The sequence below is a fragment of the Papaver somniferum genome, chromosome 6, assembly GCF_003573695.1.
Source record: "Papaver somniferum cultivar HN1 chromosome 6, ASM357369v1, whole genome shotgun sequence".
Taxonomy (NCBI): domain Eukaryota; kingdom Viridiplantae; phylum Streptophyta; class Magnoliopsida; order Ranunculales; family Papaveraceae; genus Papaver; species Papaver somniferum.
The window spans coordinates 83,556,671-83,571,238 of NC_039363.1; the positions used below are offsets into that span (position 1 = coordinate 83,556,671).

The 14,568-nt window shown below is 36.4% G+C and overlaps 1 protein-coding gene across 2 annotated transcripts; it reads right to left on the reverse strand.

Annotated features, from left to right (window-relative positions):
* Positions 1-6: 6 nt before the first annotated feature.
* Positions 7-4,096, reverse strand: LOC113288201 (calcineurin B-like protein 3). Of its 2 annotated transcripts, none has more exons than XM_026537158.1 (9): positions 3,873-4,096; positions 1,921-2,075; positions 1,386-1,468; positions 1,127-1,186; positions 899-1,007; positions 727-779; positions 519-599; positions 277-389; positions 7-189 (listed from the first exon to the last, which is right to left on the reverse strand). In XM_026537158.1, exons 2-9 carry the CDS (start codon positions 2,042-2,044, stop codon positions 132-134), a joined length of 681 nt encoding a protein of 226 aa, XP_026392943.1. In that variant the 5' UTR covers positions 2,045-2,075; positions 3,873-4,096; the 3' UTR covers positions 7-131. The 2 variants fall into 2 exon arrangements, with proteins under 2 accessions (XP_026392943.1, XP_026392944.1); XM_026537159.1 differs by lacking the exon at positions 3,873-4,096 and adding an exon at positions 3,615-3,767.
* Between the last annotated feature and the right edge of the window lie 10,472 nt (positions 4,097-14,568).

Below are 14,568 nucleotides of genomic sequence, written 5' to 3' on the forward strand. Positions count from 1 at the left end.
TGAGTATAACTTAAAAAAAATTTTAATAGAAAATGTCTTAAATTTTTTAAAATTTGAAGATAAAAGAAACAAATAATTTCAAGAAAACAAATATTATAACAACAGAACTCTACAGGCGTCATTGGAAGAACTTATGTATCATCAACTTGTGAGTGAAATACGAAGCTGGGAAATGTTGTTGTGATGTCCCTGGTCAGTGATAAAAGAAACAAACAGTTAGCTCAATAAACCAAGACGATGTAGAAGTTTGCTGCTCAAATAGTATATTGAGATTACTTTAGATACTGCAGGGTCATATTCTTCAACAGAGACGGATGCCGCAATACAAGATTCCGCCACTCTTCTTTGTCTATTTTCCCATCATGTTTAGTGTCAGCTTCCTCAAAGGTCTAATTCAGACCACACAAAAGAAAGAACTCGTATCAAAAATTGTTCATGAGATCAAGAAACAGGAATCGCATGTTAAAGTCAGAAAGAGAGACGAGAAACAGATAAGAATAGATTAAAAAAAAAGGCACCTTGTCAATGATACTTTCTATAACATCGTCTGAAAGGTTCATTCCAGATTCCGCAAGAGTAGCTACAACCATTTGCTTTACCTGGGAATTTCAGAGTTAAAAGTTGATCATTAATGACCATTTTCAGGAAAGCAAAGAATCTGCCTCAAATTATAGGTTGCCGTTTGGTAAAGCCATTATTTTCTATCTCAGGAGACCAAGTAATTACCTCCTGTCTCTCAATAAAACCTTGCTGCTTGAGATCATATAGTTGAAAAGAGACTGCATATTAAGAATGTGTAAGCTTGGCTTCTCAAATATCATATAATACACAACCGTGAACGTCCAAAAACACAAGTATGTACGAAGAAACTTGTGAGTTCATGAAAGAGATAACTCACACTCAATCTTATCTTCAACTGGAGCATTTGGATGAAAGACAGAAAGAGCACGTGCAAACTCTTCGAAACCTAATATCCCGTTGTGCTTTGTGTCGAACAAGTCGAATACCTAAAATCAGAAACAGAAATAACACATCAAAAACCCGTAGGACTGCATCACCGATTCACAAATAACAATTAAAAGAAGCTGTAATTGCATTAAGAAGGGTAGTCCCAAAAGTAGAATACCCGATCTGCAAATAAGCTCTCCTTTTTATTAGTCTTAAATAACGCCAATTGGAACTCTTCCTGTATGAAAATAGTTGAGAGAGAAAAGCACATTTAGTTCAACAGGCTAAATGAGGCACAATGCTCCCTGACTAAATAAATGCTAAAAGTGTTCAGCATATCTCATCCGTAAATCTGAATGGCAACACAACTTTAATCACTATATGTTATCACATATCTGAAAGGTAAAATAGTTGCTTTACAAAATCAGGGTACCTACCTTATTAATCAATCCATCATCAATTACAGCACTGCTGATTTTCTTGAATAACTCATATAACGCTTCTACTTCACTAACACTAACTGTAGAAGTATAACAGAAAGATAACCGCAATATTAGTCCATAATGTTTAGAGGCATCATTCGAGGAGAAAACAAATAAAGCAAAAACAATTGGGACATGGTTTCATAACATTTCCAATTAGTACTAAGTTAGTACCCGGATTGAACAACCTGCGAACCAAAAAGACGACACAAAGATGGCAAGTCAAATCAAGAGTTCATCAACTAAGTCCAAAAGGGAACATTTGGCAAAGATCTTGTGTGAACGTGTATTACAACCCGAGATTCCACTCATGTATTAAGACAGAAAAAGTCTATGCCAGAAAATTAAGTTGATTATAGATGTTGAAGGAGACCAATAATAACCTCCTAAGCATGAAAAAATTTAACACGGTTAATGAGTATTATTATCCAGTAGTGAAAAGACTATTTAGACATTCATAATGATATTTCAGGAATGATGGATAACATACACACAGTTTCCCTTGCTAGAATTTCTGGATCTTCAAGCCCTATCGGTTGCTTAGACAACTCGAGGTCACAACACCTTAACACGACAGCACACAAATGCTTAATCCCGTCTAAGCACTGCACCATTATTTTCTTCTTTCTTCAGAACACCCCATACCTGTGAGAAAGCAAAGAATAATTTCTCAGCACTCAATCAAGAGAAAATTTCAGTACACACTTATTAAAATTGAGCGGACCCTTTAATCATTTGCTGTAGGCTAACAATAGCTCAATGACAGAGGATCTGGAGGAATGTGAGTAGAAAATACAAAAGTAAAGTAAAGATGTATGTTCGCCAGAAGACGCAAGCCTTTCGGCATAGGAAAGTGAAATCTAATATTTAGGCAGCAATAAAAGCAAATAAAGATAGCAGGGAACCTCCAAAGCAAAAGAAACAATCTACATAAACATGAAATCAAAAGGAATAAGGCTTGTCGGATACTTTGGCTGATGAGTTTAGTCGAATACCCTAACCCACCCAAAAATAGAAGGCATAATAATATGATCACAATTTAGCCATCTTTATTTGTTTGTTAACATAATGGTGACATCATTAGAAGGTGTACGGACAAACACATACGACATTGACTGAAAGATCCAATCTTTAACCTTTTAATGGTAACCTAACAAGGCTAGAATCCTTTAGAATTGAATTACTAACAGATTTTGTCTACACCAAATTGAGCACCCTCACTTGCCTTATAACACTAACCACAAGATCTCATAAATCAATTGCGCCCACCCACCTCCTTGGGTTCCATTAAATTTAATTTGTACCATCTAAGCAAAACATGCATGGAAACTGAGCTGATATAAAGCCAAATAGACCACGTATACAAAAATACAATTACCTCCAACTTTCCAAATCAGTAGTCTGTTTTAATATACACGTGGATTACAGTAGATACCCCATTACTAACGACTTCTAGAGGTCGGTTTATCTAAAAAGATAGAAATCTAAACCTATTTTATGCATTCATATGCCAGGAGGAATTTTCCTCGAGATGGATAACCTCATACTCAACCAAAGATTCTATTCTATTGAGGTGTCTAGCAGAAATACTAAGGTATACATCTCATGTCACTAAATGAAAGGATTTACCCAATATGATATGCATTTGCATATACTGCTATTTTCTGAAAATTAACACATACTTAATGTTCAGCTTACTAAAGTATTCTACTCACGCCACCTCTATTAAATCCTACCACTGAATTCCTTATGACATAATTCTATCAAAAATGTTCGTAAAAGTGTAGACATGAACGTAATTTCTCACAACTCAACCGTCTGGATGTTCAGAAATTAGCGTGACATTGATGTCAAGACATTATACTTGTTATCACAACTTGAAATTAACAAAAACAGCTGTAATAACAATCATAGTTCTGAAACTCTCTATTACGAATCATAATTGGTTTGGCTTCCTAATCAATATGTTTGCTTACTTATTTCTTTAACGCTGCATAATTTCCAGATGAAATTTCAATCACACATAAACTAGGAAAAAGAAAGCAATTTTTCGGATTCGAATTACCAGACATATAATTCAATTCATATCAGATTAATACATAAATTTTGAAAGCAACAGATCTTAAAACATGTACAATAGAAAAAATAAACCAAAACAAAATCTATCAAACGAATCGGTCGTACATGTGATATCAGAAACCGATCCGAAATAACATTCCCCGATCCGACGAGATTCAATTTAACAACACGATTTAAATGAAGAAATTGAGTGATAACCCGAATTGACGATTAAAGCGATAAAGACTACGATGTGATATGAACAAGAGCGGATCGAGCAAATGCGGTGGAAAGTTAAGAACAGAGATATTTAAGACAGATTGGGAAAAAAAAAAAAAAAGTAAAACTTCAAAGAGACAGATAGAGAAATAGAAAGAAATATACCTTTTTAGAGATTCTGCAACATTTTGCTAATTTCTATCTCTCGGTAATTTATTCCTCTTTTTCTTCTCTTTTTCAGCTGATGATGATGATGATTGTGGAGGTGTTGCGGGAGGAGAGAATTTATGGGACCAAAACGTCCTTTCTTTCTTTCTTTCTTTCTTTCTTTAGAGTGTTGTTTTATTACGGCTGCTCATGATTTTATGGTACGGAGCCCTATTACTCTATAGAGTCTCTGGAGTCTAGAGGAGAAATTATAGGACAAAATTGTACAGATAAAAACAAGTCACCACGAATAAAAAAGGATGTGCACTTCCTATCTGTTAACATATGAGGTCATACAAAAATTCTTGGGGTACCGCCCAACTAAACAAAACTAAAACAGCTCTGTCACAGGTGGGATCCGTCTTCAAATTTATACTGAGCAGAGACTTGTTAAAAGGCCCACATCCACACGATACGAGAAGAAACATTCTGTTCCATGAGAGAGTTTTAGTACGAGTGAAAGACGAAGCAATTTTTTCTCGTAAAAGAAGAAAGAGAGCTAATAGTATAACCCCAAAGGGTATACATGTATCACGGCTTTATGAGAGTTGATTACAAGAGTTTCACACGTCTCTGACTCTACTCTTTTGTACAAATTTCACAAGTATAAAAAAGAAGCCTAAAATGATCCAGCCGGAATTCCGGCCGGTTGTTTCGGCAAAAAAGTTCTGTCTCGGTGTCTCGGACCCAGGCAAGACAGTCCGAGATACGAAATCGACCATATTGGGCTTCACCCCGCCCCGGGGATGTACTTTTTATTTTGTGTGGCGCAGCGAATACATTAAATATGTGGAGAAAATATAGGAAATATGTGCAGATTTTATTAAAATTTTCCTTTTATTTCCACAGATATTTATTTATTTTTCCTTTTATTTTCACATAACATATGAGTGAAATATGTGAGTTTTTTTCTTTTTAGTTTTTCTTGTATGTATTAATTTGAAAAAGAGAGTCCTAGTATGGTAGGTATTCGCCTTCCGAATCGAATTTGGACTTCCATAAAATTCCAAACACGTTAAGTTAAGTTTTCCTATTGAGTTTGTAATTTTTAAACCAACTATACGTTGCCAAGTGTCCTCACCAAAACGCTCGTTTCACAAAACTCAAGGCCTATTTCATCCAATAGAAAGCGAGGGTTTCCTCACCGTTGAACGTGGCAGTTTTATTTGTCTAGGCCTTTAAGTCTTTAGATTTCTTTTTTGTCGTTTATCATTGTACGTATCATCCTCTTTTAGCAAATAATAGGTTGGTACATGGGACAATCAAATTTCATGTAGGCTTGGGCTACATGAAATTTGCTAAAAGAGTTTACCAAATTTCATATGATTTGGATTGTTTCACCTGGTATCAATTATTCTTGTGGAATTTGGTAATCTCGTAATCACAACCTATAAATAATTAGGCCAGGGAAAAGTATGCATGATATCGCTTCAGGCATGCAACAAGTAATGTGGATATTGATTCTACATGTTGAAAATAATTACATATTTTATGAGCAATTTAGGATTCGGCTGTTAATAAGCCTTGGACAACCCTAACTGTGCAAGACGATTTTCAAAGTTAATTATGCTCGTGAACTTCAATATGTATCAGGGCATGCAATTAACTTTGTAATGAATTTAATCTATGATGCATCTAATATGTTACGAAAAATGATACTTCGACATCACGATCCCTTGAAATACTCGATGTTGGCCTTCAGAATTGGTGAACTCTTGATAGAGTTTGCAAAAAAAAAAATTTATTTAATGTCACGAGCCTCTGCTAACTCAGACCCTCGAGATTCTCGATGTTAACCTTTAAGCTAACCCCTATGGGCTAGATTGAACTGCTAGATTGGCCAAAAAGTGTTGCAAATCAAAAAATAAGTGTGGGAAAAAAGTTAACACTTGTACCTGCTACTTCTCTCTCCTAACATTTGCTCGCAGTTCAACTAGCAACTAGTTTCAAAAGCTGAACCATTCAACGCTCAAAAAGTAACCAAAACGCTGAACCATTCAGCACTGGGAGAAAATTTTATGATCTAACGGCTGAGATTTAAAGCGCTGAACCGTTCAGCTCTAGATGGTGGTCCCGCTGACGTGGTCTTCTAATCTAGATGCTAGATTAGACATCCCATATGATTTAGGAGGTTACCCTAGCTGACGTGGATGGCCAATCTAGCTGCTAGATTAGAAGACCATAGGGATTAGCCCTAGGACTGATTTAATATATAAGAAAATGTAAGTTGGAGACAAGTGAGACTAAGGTTGTTATACATCTTCATCTGAAGCTTACCCCACCACACAAAAACCACTAGAATAACTGTGTGTGTGTGTACCGTCAATTCATTCTTTTTTGGATAACCAATCTTTTAATCTTAGTTGTAGCACACACAATCACCATATATCCAAACGATTAACCCTATCACGTATTCCGTAGAATAAAAAACCAAATAAAAATAATTTGTGGCAATATCTTGTTAATCTTAATTATTTTTTCCAGCGAAGTTATTGTTCGTATATTCAAATCAACGGTTTAAGAGTCTTTCGATCATGCGTCCACCAACGAGGAAATGTTGCATTTTTCACTTGATGTCAAAAGCTTTGGATTAGTCTTGCTATGGATAATATCCCACCATATTTGCATATTGTAAAATAACGACCACAAGTAAAATTCCTTCATTTAGAAACCCAAAGAAAAGTTATAGAAAAAAAAAGATTTAAGATCCACGTGTATGCTGGGTGCTCCTGCTTTTGATCAAAGAGTGAAGCGTATCCAAGATAGGCGGCCACTATTGCAGGAAGTAGGGGTGTGCAACGGACGGACGGTTGCGGATTAGGAGTCACCCGCAACCAAACCGTTAAAGTTGCGGATTTGGAAAATTGAACCGTAACCGGCCCAATCATCCGCGGATTTGACCTCTGCGGATCAGCGAATTGTACAGACCGAATGCAGATTAACCACGGATTTAGCCAAAAAAATAAAATAAAAAAATACCAGTATAGAAACCAGAATTTTAATACATACGACACTTAATACAAAAAGAGTACTAACACGATTTCAATTGGCGAGAGTTCCATTTTAGATTGTGACTTTAACTTGTTCATTTTCTTCCCCATATGAGTTGGTTGTGACTTTCATACACTAGCATTGACTTTTTAAATGCCCACCAAACATAAGATGCAACTCCTGGCACAAACAAATATTTATGATTGTAAAGTTGTAACCTTAAGAACTGGGCAATTATATAAGGTGATCAGAATACTGCCCTTTTCATGTAAACTGAACATACTTTCGTAAACAAAAGAGTTTCAAACTAATCTCCCCCACTTCCAAAAAAACTCAATCAAGGGAAGCAAAGTACGTAAGGTGGTGTTTCCTGACTACAACCATGCATATCATAAACAAAAACTACTAATAAGTAATAACTTGAACCAAACTAACAATTGAATTAACATAATCATCAAACTAACAATTGAATTAACATAATTATCAAAAATTACTAATAAGTTTTATGAAATTCACTACTCTACGGTGCGTATAAATCCGCGGATTTACAAAACCAACCGCAACCAAACCGCTAAACTTTGCGGATTTGAGAACTCATCCGTGACCGGCCCATAGACTCTTACGGATTGGTTTTCACCCGCAATTTTGCGGACGGTTGTGGATGAAATCCGCGGTTCCTGATTGTATGCACATCCCTAGCAGGAAGGGATAAACTCTCGGTCGATCAGAGATAACATATCCAGGTACATCTTGGGACGACGTGCATAAAATTGCTATAATAAGGATAAAATTCACAGAGGATATGAAGTTAGTATACCTAATAACTAGATAGGGAATTGTTACAACTTAATTCAAATGAAAAGGAGGAAGAAGATCACAGCTCTTTCAGGTGTTAGTGGAGTAAAGACTGGTATTAGGGTACGAACGTGCAAAAATCTGTTGATCTTCTTGGCTCGTCAACTTTTCAAACAATTGCTATCTTCTAGTTATGTCTTGCAGCAACCATGTAAAGATAAAAGGGCATTTTTAAGGATTATACAAAAAATTATGGCCGTGTTTTGGAGCTTTGACTACATAAAGCTTAGCTAGGGAATTTTTTTCTCTAACTTGAGCAGGATTATCTCAAGATGTATTAATAAAGATGATGTTTGTTTTTCCGTTATTGTTATAGTATTTTTTTGTGGTTGTAGTAATGATGATAAGGGGTATCGTTCAAACTCGAACTTGTGAAGATAATGGATTTTTAGATTTAAAAATATATATACAAATATTGACAAATTGGTAGAGAGGTACTGGGACTAATGATTCGGCCAATCTTCATAACATAAGGCTTAATGATTTATTCTCAACAATAATAGCTCAAAACATATATGGACTCTTATTTTGCCAAAGTCGATTCTCAAAACATTAGTTGTAAATGTTAAGCATGGAACATCAAATCACCTAAGCTAAGCATGACCCATCTAATCAAATAACACCCAATTTAATCAAATCATATTTCAATTAATTTTTAATGCAAAAGTCTTAAAAAGAATTAATAAAATTACCCATTTATGAAGCTCGGCCTCCTCCGTCGCCCCAGTGTTGGGGTTTAACTCATCATAGTAAAAATGCTCTCAAAATATTTCATTGATGCTCAAAAGTGTTTTACAATGAAGAGAAATACAAGAAATTGATGTAAAACAGAACTATGCGACCCACAGAAGGCGTCCAGAATCAACGACAGAGCTTAGGTGCTGTTGTCTTTGAAGAACTACGACCCACAGATGACAGTCGATTTCACTGTTGAAGAACGACTGCTGCTGCGAGTCCGTTCTTCGTGTTCTTCAGGCGTGTTAATGGCAGCAGCAGCAGCAGGTAACTTCTCTGCAACTCCTCCTGCGCCTCTCTGCTCGCCTCCAAACCTCCCCAAACTCTCGACAGCCTCTCTAGTACTCCCAGGGAACATATTTATACACCTACAGCTCGTTGAATCTCCCTCAATTACTCCATATAATTCTCTTTAACTCGGCGGTAAAGAAAAATATTCTTGGGAATATTTTCTTTCCATTCTTGCTCTGGTACGCATAGATTTCCATCTGGTCACTCTAGAAGTGTTTAAGCACGACCCACAACGTTGCTAGAGCCCTCATGCATGAGAAGAACACGCTCAAATCTTCTCCAATCCCGTGTCCAACCCGTGTTTCCCTGTTTTGCTTCCGTGAATTGTCCAGCTAATTATGGCCAAATTTGATCGAACAAAAAGCCCAAAACGTGTTCCTTAACCTATATCACATCTTCCTACCAAGTTTGAGCCATTGAATCGCACCACAACACCTTCATTTTGTCGATTGAAATTCTGCCAGTTGATGAACCAATTTTCCCGCCAAAAAGTTTATTTGAATTTGAGAAGAAGGTGCCCCTTATCCAGAGTGCTGGGGTGCAAATAGTAATTTGGGTGGAAATGATAATTTTTCTGGGATCCTCCGGTACATTTCTGGGATCCTCCGGTACATTTCTGGGGTGCCTTTCAGTGCATTTCTCCGGGGTGTAAAACATTACTTATTGAGCAACTCTTTCTACACAAGGGGTATTTCTCCAAAAACACCTAAACAAACATAAAAACACCACAATAAGCAAAAATGGGTACTAACAAAATACACAAAAGAGATGAAAATAGACACATAAATGCGTCTATCAGTTATATCCATCACGGCGGGTTTATCATGTATTATATTTGTCTCTCCATATTTTAAATATGTATTTTTATAAAATAATTATGTATTATGGATAAAATTATCGGAGAAAAAAATAAAAACATAACAATAAAGTTAAAAAAATTGAAAATATTTTGATTAATTAAAATAACTACCTTTATAACCGTCTAACCCAGGCAAGGATATTGGTATCCTGGCTATTTTGGAGAATAGCATAACCTTGTTTTTTTAGCTTCCTAAAATCAAGGAAGATTTAGTTGTTCATATCCTAGACTAGAATTAGAACAAGACAAACATAATTTAAATGTATTTTCTTGATAACCCAACCTAGGATAGGCATTTTCAAGGGACCAAACACGACCTATGTGTTGGTTAAAGATACTTGTTTCGGAATTTTGATACATGTCATCAAATAGTTTAAAGGCGTACAAGAAAAGGCAGACACGTTTGATATTCGATTTACAAAAGTTCATGGGGATCATAAAGAAGCCGCACACAAGGTATCAAAGGAGATCAGAACAGTTGACTTTCTTCATAAGAATTGGAAAAACAAAATCTTTGAAATGCTGCGTTTGGTTATGACAAAAAATATTCATCCGCTCGGCTTACTAATGGCTTTGCAGAGAGTTATGTGCAATTGAGTAGCCCGTTTTCTATGTAAAAAACATTAAAAAAAAACACAATTTTTCGATGTCGTATCCCATGTTAATGCGCCCTAGAAAACCAACACTGAACAGCGAAATACGACTCCAGAAAACCATCACAAGACAATTTGGTTAGTTAATTGATTAATAACAAGATAAATTTTGACTTTAGTTTCCATTAAATGGTGTGTGTTAGCACTTAAGTTTTCATTTTGTCCAGTTTTTTGATTGGGTCCCGGTTAACGAATTCACCATTTTCGATTGTCTTGACCATCCAATAAAAATTTAAAAAGATAGATGACTATGGAAAACATGACTATCCATTTATTTACTAACTTTACCATGTTAAACACGTGACTATACGGCACGTTTAAAAATGGGCGTGAAAACGCAGGGGAACCAAGTATATACCCAACTTTTTCGTTCGGCAACCTGTATGGACAAAACTAAATACAATTGTAAGTAGACCAATTGAATGATCCTTGAAAATACGTATATAAAATATATATATTTAACCTCCATTCGATCGGTATGTATATAGACACAAGGTATGTGAAACTGATTGTTAAGTAGAGTACTTAGTCGATCTCAAAAATCAATATCCAAGACCAATCTAGTTGTATCCAAATAATCCAATCACAATTCTGCCAAGTAATTAAACTTGTTATCAATCTTTGAATATTCAAATTCTACAAGAACTAGTTTCATAATTGATTACAATTCAGCGGACCTATATACTTAGATTGAATACGTACAAACCTATGTAAATCCAATTATAAAGATAAACAATATAATACGAAAAAGGAAAAACACAAGACACCAAAAGTTTTATTAACGAGGAAAAATGCAGTAGCAGAAAAACCCCAGGACCTCGTCCAGATTTGAACACCATACTGTATTAAGCCGCTACAGATACTAGCATACTATCAGACTTCAGACTAGAATGTAGTTGAGATATAATTCACCCTCTAAGCGATTCAGTTACACTTCCGCTCCTTACACCTCTTGAACCTCGTAAGGCTCTACGCACTTGATTCCCTTAGCTGAAGTCCTTTATAGCCTAAGAATTGCTTCAACCTAAGTGAAGACTTTTGATACCAATCCTCCTTTCACAGACAAGCCTATTTGATTATGTTTAGATCAAAGATCAATGAGAGAAAATATGTTTGCAATAGACAAGCTAGCAAACCTCACAAATCCGGAACTTAGGACTCCAGAAGAGCATCCTAGATTCTTAACCACCTCTCAAGAATAATCGTCAAAAGATAAATTAAGATCGGTTTTCGGATATCTATGTAGAGGAATCACAAAGTCTGAGACGAAGAGAACTTTGTGATTATTATATATCTTACCTGAAAGATATTACGACCACCTCGATAACAGAAAAATATGATCAAGATATACGAATTATCAAGATAAAGATAGTCAGACCTGTCTTCACGAATCCCCACAGTATTCGTAGACCTAATTATGTTTCTCATAGGAAACATAGCTAGGTCTATAAAGGACGACTCTAGAATCAACTAGGACGCAAAGTGTCAGGGATTGATTGATTTTTCCAGTTGAAATAACATATCTATTTATAGATTTTCAAGGACCAGGGGTTGCTTAGAGTTCAAGCTAAGATAACTTGGGTCGGGAATCAAGCGAACACTTTAGATCTTGAAAAATACAATAGAAGAATATACACTGGGAACCGCCTCTAGAACCATGTATAGTGATTTTTCGGTTTGGGAAGTATGCCAAAGAAATAAAGCGATTTGATATTCATTTAAACACCTAAGAATTTAATCATGATGTACACACATAAGTGCTCGAGTGATCGATGAAGTCTTGGAAGTGTTTATGAGAGTTCTAGTAATGCTAAATATATTTTAAAAATAAGTCTTTGAGCATATACTAAAAACTAAACTAGGACAGTTGGTACAACGGTTCATGAACCGTTAGGCTTGTTCACGAGTCATGGTGCAACGGTTCGTGAAACGGATTCGCCAACCCTACAAGACTATCAAACTCAATTGGACACGGTTCATAACCGGGTCCTTCACTACTAATCTATAATACTAACTTTCAAAATCCAATTCACAACGGTTCGTGAACAGTCCCCAACTGAACTTTCGGTTCACGAACTGGTTCGCCAATCCTCCTGTATTTTTGAAACTCAGATGTTTATGGTTTGTGAAGTAATTCTCCAACCTACCCTGAGTATAAATATCAAAAATTTCAATATTTCTCTCTTATGATGTTTGAAACATTCCCACATAAAACATGGAAAATTTTCAATTGATCCATAAATTAATCCACACAATGAATTGTTTAGAACTAATAATTTTAAGAATCATTGAACATCGTTGCTTAGAATCATATTTCAAGATTTTTAACAAAACAAGCTTAACTCGAAATTTCTTCTTTGTAAATCTATTAAAAGTCATACGATATCATCTTAAAAATATAGAATGGTAAGATAGTGGGTAAAATAAAATGGTCCGGCCTTCATGTACATGATACAGAAGTTCTCCAAATGTCTTCATCGATCTTCAGTCTTCAACTACCAAATTCTAACCTATTCCGAGACTTGACTTAGTAGACTAGTGGTAGGCTTTTAAGAGTGTATAAAATAAGAGCAAAGACAGCCTACAGTGATACCTGCAAGTGCACAGGGTCTGTTGTAGTAGACGTGTGCAAGTCAGGGTCGAACCACATGGACTTGTGTGTGTAGTTGAAGTTTCCTAAACTAACATGGAGCTGAATGGACTGAGGTATGAGAGCTGAATGGGGGCAGTGAACAGTGAGTGAAACAAGTAAAGATTGTGGTGTTAAGACACCACTGTGAGCATGAGGGGAAACAAACAGTGAGCAATGAAGGTAAAACAAGTGAAAGAAAACAGTGAAGAAACTGAAAACAGTGGGAATGGAAGTGTATGAAGATGGATGAGAATTCTCTTTCACCTAGATAGTTCACCTAGGTTAACCTTGTCATGTGTCTAGTTAACTACCTAAAGTCCTTGGATTAACCCCTAGCATTGCCCATCTGATTAAAGCATAGGCAATCACAGGTCACTTAGGGTCTAGGTCTCTAACTAATATGGCTTTGTTAATCCCTCAGACTATCACTGACTCCTAGCATTAATGGTCTGTTTAAAGCACCACTAATCACAAGCCAGTGAACCCTTGGAAAGTCACTAACCTAACTGTTTTGAGCTCAACAAGGACTAACTCAAATGGCTAACCATTTGGCTCAAGGGTCTTCTCACCCTAGTGGTGAATTAGAACATGTTGCAGTTAGGAGTCTTCATGGTTGTCAAGCATTAAGACTCAAAATAAGAGCATGTGAGTTAAACAGGGGAATTACAGGATCATGTGTATAAACAATACAAACATGCTAATTAACACAAACATAACATGAACAATACATTCACATGATAAAACTGATATTTAATTGAAGAAACTAACATTTAAACAAAACCTAAGAACCAAACAGTGAAGCATAAATTGAAATTGGAAAACAAAGAAATCTAAAACTAAACCTAATTGACACACTGGCTAGTCCAGGTATGAGTTCTAATCCTCCCACACATCCCCTATTTATACATGCAACATCAAAATATCAAAATCCCCAAAAATTAGGGTTTCACCAAAAACGAAATTCACTCACCTAACTCTCTGATTTCATCTCAATAGTCTCGACCCATGCTTCCTTCTCTTCTTCTCCTGCTTTTCCCATGCTCTAATTGCAACTCTATTCCAACCTAATCTACCAATTTCACCTCTAGGGTTTCTGATATCGGTGAGGCGTGAAATTGATAGATTAGAAGGCTATAAAGTAGGTGAAAGTGGTAGTAATGATGGGGTTTAGGGTTGGTAGGAGCCATGATGGCTTTGGTGGTGGATGTGGTGGTGGCAGACGGAGCAGGTGGTGGTGATGGCGTCACTGTGCACAGAAGGGGGGGAGAAGAGGATGGGTTCGATATTTTTGGAGTAGGGGGTGTTTGGTTGGGATGGTATAGGGTTAGGTTGTTCGAGTGTGAGGCGGGTACAGCAAATCTTGATGTCTTGCGAAGCTGAGCCGTGGGATAATATCTTCTGGGACGGATCTAACGGCGAGAAAGGGAAACGGGTATGGATATAGGAAATGGACTTGGGTGAGGGTTTTGGGCATTGGGTATGCCAAGCCCATATCTTCTTTAAGAACAATTCTTCCTCTTCAAGCCCACTTCTAGCCTTTTGGTCTTGTGCACAACATTCTTCGCGGCTTCCTTGTGTAATTCCTCCCGGCTTTTCACCGCTTTTCTGCTCTTTTCCGCTCCGCTATTCATCCAAACT

What these genes read in the sequence shown, in the direction of transcription:
- LOC113288201 (XM_026537158.1), bottom strand. Translation starts at nt 2,044, where the DNA reads ATGGTGCAGTGCTTAGACGGGATTAAGCATTTGTGTGCTGTCGTGTTA. An exon ending in TCTAGCAAGGGAAACTGTGT is followed by an intron (nt 1,469 to 1,920) that starts GTATGTTATCCA and finishes ATACTTCTACAG; the next exon opens with TTAGTGTTAGTGAAGTAGAA. An exon ending in AGTTGAAGATAAGATTGAGT is followed by an intron (nt 780 to 898) that starts GTGAGTTATCTC and finishes CTTAATATGCAG; the next exon opens with TCTCTTTTCAACTATATGAT.